Source organism: Poecilia formosa, unplaced genomic scaffold, assembly GCF_000485575.1.
Source record: "Poecilia formosa unplaced genomic scaffold, Poecilia_formosa-5.1.2 Scaffold102, whole genome shotgun sequence".
Taxonomy (NCBI): Eukaryota; Metazoa; Chordata; class Actinopteri; order Cyprinodontiformes; family Poeciliidae; genus Poecilia; species Poecilia formosa.
Window position 1 is genome coordinate 1,109,729 of NW_006800041.1, and position 7,074 is coordinate 1,116,802.

Here is a 7,074-nt window from a genome sequence, read left to right on the forward strand (position 1 = left end):
CCTTACAGCTTTTATTGGAAATACCTGAAGAGGCTATGAAACAAATGTAACACCAATGAGAAGGCGTACTCCAAAAAGATGAAGATGAATGCACACAGACACACATATGTACAGGAAACACGCAAAGCATCATACATTGATGTGTACAAACTCTATTGCAGGAGCATATGCTTAAGTTTTTTTATGTTTTATTTTCACCGCCTGTCTATACAATTAGTAAACCATCTTGCTGTTTAAAAGTGTAAGTGTGCATATTTGAAAGCCAAAGAAAGAGTGAGAGCACATCTCATCCATGCTGAGTTATTAATGCAGAGTGTCTGATTTTCACTGTGATTGGGAGGATTATGGATATTGTAATTACATGGTATGTACAAGAATAGATTGTGTTTCAGGGTGAGATTCCAACAGTGGGGCAGATGGTGGGTGATTTTCTAACAGAAAAGAAGAGAAGTAGTTTGAACAGAGTAGGGTGGATTGAGGGAAAAAAAAGAGCAAAACTAACTGCTGGAGTTTATCTGATCTGTGCTGTCAGGTAGTGTGTGTGTGTGTCTCTTTCTTTGTAACTTTTAGTGAATGTGTATTTGTGTTTTAGGTCTTGGTGTGTACTCAACTAACTTCTTGGTACTGAGTGCTTGCACTAAAGTTGGCTGTACCAACAGTTCACAAGTTACAGCGCTGACCTCTGAGCTTCCTCCGGGTCCCCTGCGTGCTCCGAGCCTTACGCTGCTGGACTCCCGGAGTATATTGGTGGGGTAAGCACACCAAAAACACACTCACACCCACAACATGTTGTACATGCGTAATTACAAATTCTCGCTCAGAGCTCAGAGCAGAGAACAGTGACAGGCGCGTAAAGCACAATGAATAATGGGTTACGCATAGCATTTTCATTTTGAACTTTTTAACATTAGCATTTTCATGTGGCATGTAGACATTTACAAGCCAAAAGAATCTACTTAAACAATGATAGTGACTGATTTATAATCTTGGAAGTGATAATAAGTGTTTAGTCTTTTTAGTTATGTTTTATAAAAGCTGTCTAGAGATAAAATAAAAGAGAGAAATGGACAACAATGTGCCAGTGGAGTGCAGTTGTGTTTACCAGACAGAATTGTTTTACGCATTTCTAATCTGACCTCTGATTGGACCAAAATTCTTGTAATAAATCTCTGGTATATTTCCACCATGCTTACCTGCTGGTGTTCCTGATGTTTGAGTGTACCGATGTAATAATTAATCTGTCTGGAAGTTTAGCTACGACAGTATCCACTCCAAACAGATAGCATCTTGGCACAGAAATCCTCTGCTTTTGTTGGATTTAAGGTTGGACAGTCTGATCAAGGACTCATTGAGCTCATTTGCCATGTGGTATCAAGAGAGGCGAACCATTCCTCTCACTGTCGGGACTTCTCTACCATAAGAACCACATAGTCCTGCACAGCATTCCAACTGTAATGCACAAATGAATGTGAAGTACATTGAAACGACCTGGTTCAATAAGACTGAGCCTCCATTGCAAACTGACCGCAACAAAAACTGCCTCCCTCCATAGCTGCTAATAGCACTTAGCATTCGTCAACTGCTCATTGGCAGAAGTTAGAGCAGCGTCCAGAGTTTTAAACATGAAGCCCACTGCTTGCACCTGTCAAAAGGGGTTCAAATGTGTCGCCATTAAATTGTTTTAAGTATTCATTTAACGGAAAACAGTGACTACACTGAGTAAATCTGATTGAGAAATGAATTGGTAATAAAAGATAGCAGTGTGTCCCTGCTTGCTGGACATTGTCAACGTCTTGAATCCTTAAAATGTTTTGAACATACGCATCAGGTGTGGGAAGGCTGTGTTTTACCTTGTTCACACATTGGTAATAGGAAGAGGTTGAGAGATCATGCTTGATCAATACCACTCTACAGCCGCTGTGAGAAAAAGTGAGAAAAACAGAAATAGGGGAGAAATAAGAAAACAGTCATAGCGATGTAGGGAAGAAAGACGAGTAGGGAATGAGTAGAACCTACGCTATCCACTGAATGAAGAACAAACATATTTCAACCTGCTGATCCTGGTTTGCCATTCGGAGGTCAAGTCACTATACAATCAAATCATTATCACTGGAAGTACTTTACCCTAATCTAACATAAGTCTTTAAATACATTACCAAGTATGACAAGGTATTTTCTGTCTTGTGACGTGTGCAGAACCAAATGCAGAGGCAAAAGATGAAAATAAATAGCCTTTACTATAAGTTAAAACAAATCTAAATAAATACATTATTGGAGGACATGAGGACACAGGATGATGGCAGCAACTTCATATGCCTGGTAGTGGTGAATATGCATAATATGGACACAGGAACAAACACAACTAAATGCACACAGAAGAAAACTGTTTGAAGACATTAAATTCAGAAATACATTAGCTACTTTTTACGCCTGTGAGCATTATAATAAATGTTTATGTATGTATTCATTTTGTATGAACTTTGATTTATGAATAGATGCATCAGTGACATCAGTTATTCTATAAATTTGTTGTGGGCCACCCTCTTTGTTGCTGCCTATTAAGCAATATTGTGATAATTTCCTTGTTTGTAGCGTAAATATGTTCTGGCACAGTAAGGCAGAAGTGATAATAAGTGTTTAGTCTTATTATCACATTGTTCTGTTAAGCTGTCGGCACAAGAGATGTGCAAAAAAACTTAGATGTGTACACACAAAAAATAAATAAATAGAAAATAATATGAAATAATATTAATAGAGGAACAATAATACGAAGTAACTACAACCATACAGCTCAATAAAATGGAGTGAACCATCTAACATGTTCAGTGCAGCAGCACTGAAAATTTGAATACAAAAGCTCAATACCAAAGAATAAGTCTTATAAAATGCCTGGCTGAAATCTTGCACTTGTGTCATTTAATTTTATTATTTGCCTTTGCCTTGCTCTCTTTCCAGGTGGTCACGTCCCTCGCAAACAAACGGTGTTTTGAAGTTTTACTCTGTCTTACTGTCATCTGATGGGTCAGAGCCCATTCTGGCCTACAACAGCTCAGATCTTGCTGAAGAACACACACTTCGCAGTCTGACTCCAGGAACATTTTATTCTGTTACGGTGGCTGTGAGTCCTCCTTTTAGTAATTATTTTCAAACCTTTTTGCATCTCTATTTTTGTGTGTCCACATGTGTGTTTCTGTGCTTGACAGGCGTGCACAGGAGGTGGGTGCACCAGAAGCCCCCCGAGCCACGTTCAGACAGAGGAGAGCACCCCAGAGGACGTTCCTGCTCCGCTCGTCATCCCTCTGTCCCCACATTCACTCAACATCAGCTGGACTCCTCCTGAGACTCCAAATGGTGAGAAGACATGCATCATGCACTCATTTTCTGGATAACTATACATCCAATATGCAATGTTGTTGACAGAGGAATGAAGGCAGTTTTTCAGTTTTTAGCTAAACACAGTCCTCACCAACAGTCAATACAACAATTAGACACATGAAAACAGTTTGAAACTTTTCTGACTAAACAAGTATTGAAGATGTGCAAAAGAAGAACAGCTGTCTGTGTGAGGAATCACCGGAGATAAACACAAAACAGGCAAGGAGGGGAAGAAAAGGAACCTTGGGAGGGGCTTCCCCTTCTTTTTGAGGAACTGAAGCGGGCAGGGACAGAGAAAGGTTAGGAAAACAAACAGTTTGAAATTAGGATTAAATGGGAGCAAGAGCGAGAGGATGGAGCTTCAACAAGGTACTTTAAGTGGATGAAAAGTGCTCCCTTTTGACTGAAGAGAGAACTGCAGGCTGGAAGCCCAAATACTTGCACTGTCTGGGATCCTGTTTTGACTTTTTACCATTCATTTTGCATTCTGTAAATGGGAGATGAATTGAAATGGCTATAACATTTTTTTTAATTCAATTTTAGATAGGCTCAAGGCATTGTTTTTTATTTTCTATATTTTTTGTTCAATTAGAACTTGTATGTTGTTTTCTCAGTTCCTAGTTGTCAAAAGAAAAAGCGGTGGAGTCTAAATGAACGTGATTTCTTTGAAAAAGAGCAGCAGGTGAGACATGAATAATAACTGCTTATAGAAAATGAACGGTGGAATAAACTATAAATATTAGCGAAGTGAAATAAGGCTCTTTGTGCCTGAGTTATGGGATTAAACATATCTTCTTCGCAGCACTCTTAACGTTGATTTCAAGTGATATACCAATTAATAACAATATAATACATTTAAAAGGGCTTTAATAATAAATAAATTTATCTCTCAGTAAATCAGATTAATGGCTAAAAACCATCTAAGCATTTCACCGTCTTTTCCATCCCATTTAACAGACTCTATACATAAAGTTTGTGAAGACGCTACAAATGATCAAACGCTAATGTCATGCTTATGCAATTCAGTAATATGTGTGTGTAATGTGATAGCTGTGTCTGTGTTTTATGCCTAATCCCACATTAAGGTATTTGCACCATAAACCCTGTGATATGTATGGATATTAACCTGGATAAATTGCTTAAAGCTTTCCTCGACTGATGACAGAAATTTATAACAAGCAAGATGATTACTGTATTATCCTGTACTTAAACAGCTTTATGTTTTCTTAATAAGAAAGAAGAAATGCTCAGTTCCATTTTCCAGTGACTTTTTTTATTTAATAAATAGCATGACGATGGGTTACAGAGTGATATCCTGTGTTATTTTCTCGCTGTCCCCCCCCACACTCCCTCACACACACTTTCTCCGCAATTCCGCAGGGATTTGTGGGGGATAATCCTCTCGGGGATTAGGTCGGGGCAACACGCAGACAAAGAGGGGAAATAAGCCTGTTATGCATTCGCTGCTTCATTTCCCAACCTGTCTTTATTACAGCCTATACTGATATGGGCTTATTCGCGCACACAAGCACACACAGTGCTCCGCACGCATTCACACACACTCTCACATGCATGTGATTGGCCATATTAAGAGCTTCCCAGATAACTTGCATCTGTAGGGTTTTTGTGTCTTCATTTTTGTGATAGGTGTGTATATCTGTATTGAGCAATAATAAAACCCACACATGATTAAAGTAGAATGGACCCTTAGTTCTTAGCGCTGATCTTTTGAGCCTACTGTATGCATTTTTATTAAGGAAAGGCACATTTGGCTTTGCACTGTTTCGTTCTTTTATTAGGTGGATGTAATGTCACGTAATTGTGTGTTTGAGGTATAGGTTCTTATTAAATGTGTGGATCTTTTTCAACTGAGTACATCTATGTGTGTCTGTGAATGCGTTTGTGTCTTCACACCTATTTACACACTCATTGGTGTGTGTGTGTGTGCGTGTGTGTGTGTTCAATTTTGTACCACTGTCCTTCTCTGGGTCTTCATCCTGTGTAGCGCCTTTGGTTACAATTGTCATTTCAGTGCTGTTTTCATCTGTAGGACACACTGACTGGCAGGCCTGGAGCCTGCAAGTCAGTTTTCATTTGCATACGCAGTGAACCAGAATGCATTTTGCATCATCGCAAAGCCACGTTTTCGCTTTTTATTCTTTACAGTCTGGACACTGCCATACAGTATGAGTGACCGATGAAACTAGAAAACTGCCTGTGGATGTATTTTGGGAATACAGGCCCAACTAAATGGATTGTAACTAGCATGTTAAAATGAAAACAATTTATAGATGTTTTGGACATATGATGGCAACATAGATGTTTAAGGAGGACAAAATGCAGTCAATTGAATAAGAGGATTTAGTAAATAAAATAAACATCTTTTGGATGCATAATTCAGCTCCAGTTTATTTCATCAAGGACAACACATTACACAAAGTTACATGTTAAAAACAAAGCACCCATTGTCTTGTATGTAGGATTTTTAGTCACAGCGTAATTAATCACAAAAACGTGTTTAACTGTGATTATCCTGATTTTAATGTCAATTTTGCTGCATTAATGTTTCTGCTGTCTTTTTTTATGCGAAGTGGCAGACGAGGGAGGTGGTCCCAATCTTAGGAAAAGTTTTCCAACCACTGAAGGGTCACAGTTATTAGCCTGCCCTGGAGCACCTACTTTATTTTGCTGGAAATAAGATGGAGAAGCAGTGTGGCTTTTATCCTGGCTGTGGAACAAGGGAGAAGACTTTTACCATTGCAGAGCTGTTGAAAAGATGAAAGGAATTTGTTTGTCTGGTGTGTATTGGAACAAGATTTACATCTTTGTCCCCTGGGGATTTAGTTGCTGGTGTTTTGGGTGAGAATGCTTTAAATGAGGATCTGGTTCTTGTGTTCAAAGCAAGAACTATCTGCATTCTCGACATAAAGTTAAGATTGTTTCCGGTGAACTTTGCCTTTTCTTCCCTCTGTCACTAGTTCTGCTTGTAGTCCTCATATGGCACATTTAAATGGGAATAAGTACTCAGAATAAGCAACCGATTTAAATTAAAATGAGTCATGTAAACACCCCAACTGGAAGATTCTGATTGGGTTCAGCTCAGTCAGATTGAGATTGTAATCCAAATGAGAGGACTGGTTTATGCCAATTGATTATCCAAGCAGCATGCATGTAAGCACTTGCTCTGATGATATGTTTCTGACTGTGGGAAACTGATGTGACTTTGCTTGTCTGCTCAATGTCTACCAGACGTATGTCTGTCTTCGGTGGCTAGACACTCTGCCAGGAAAGCAAAACAAGTCAAAACTTTGAAGGATTTTTCTCATCCTGTGAGTCAGAAAGACCAACAGCATGTGTTGCTTAGCCTGTATCTTAATTAGGGAGTTCAGTGATGTCTCAACCATTAACAGACCCTGGAGTGGGTAGGCCTGTCACGATAACAAATTTTGCTGAGCGATTGTCTAAAAAATTATTGCGATAAACGATAATTTTGTTTCAAGACCTTAACAAATTTTGCTGGGCGATTGTCTAAAAAATTATTGCGATAAACGATAATATTGTTTCAAGACCTTAACAAATTTTGCTGAGCGATTGTCTAAAAAATTATTGCGATAAACGATAATATTGTTTCAAGACCTTAACAAATTTTGCTGAGCGATTGTCTAAAAAATTATTGCGATAAACGATAATATTGTTTCA

General features: G+C 38.6%; 1 protein-coding gene across 3 annotated transcripts in view; it reads left to right on the forward strand.

The window, feature by feature from the left end:
- The window catches only part of ush2a (Usher syndrome 2A (autosomal recessive, mild)), a 201,739-nt gene that overhangs the window by 87,241 nt on the left and 107,424 nt on the right, over positions 1 to 7,074 (forward strand). For all 3 annotated transcript variants that reach the window (XM_007559093.2, XM_016674807.1, XM_016674808.1), the window contains exons 42-44: positions 593 to 752; positions 2,956 to 3,118; positions 3,204 to 3,351. In XM_007559093.2, the coding sequence (XP_007559155.1) occupies positions 593 to 752; positions 2,956 to 3,118; positions 3,204 to 3,351 (471 nt within the window). The remainder of the gene's footprint in view (positions 1 to 592; positions 753 to 2,955; positions 3,119 to 3,203; positions 3,352 to 7,074) is intronic.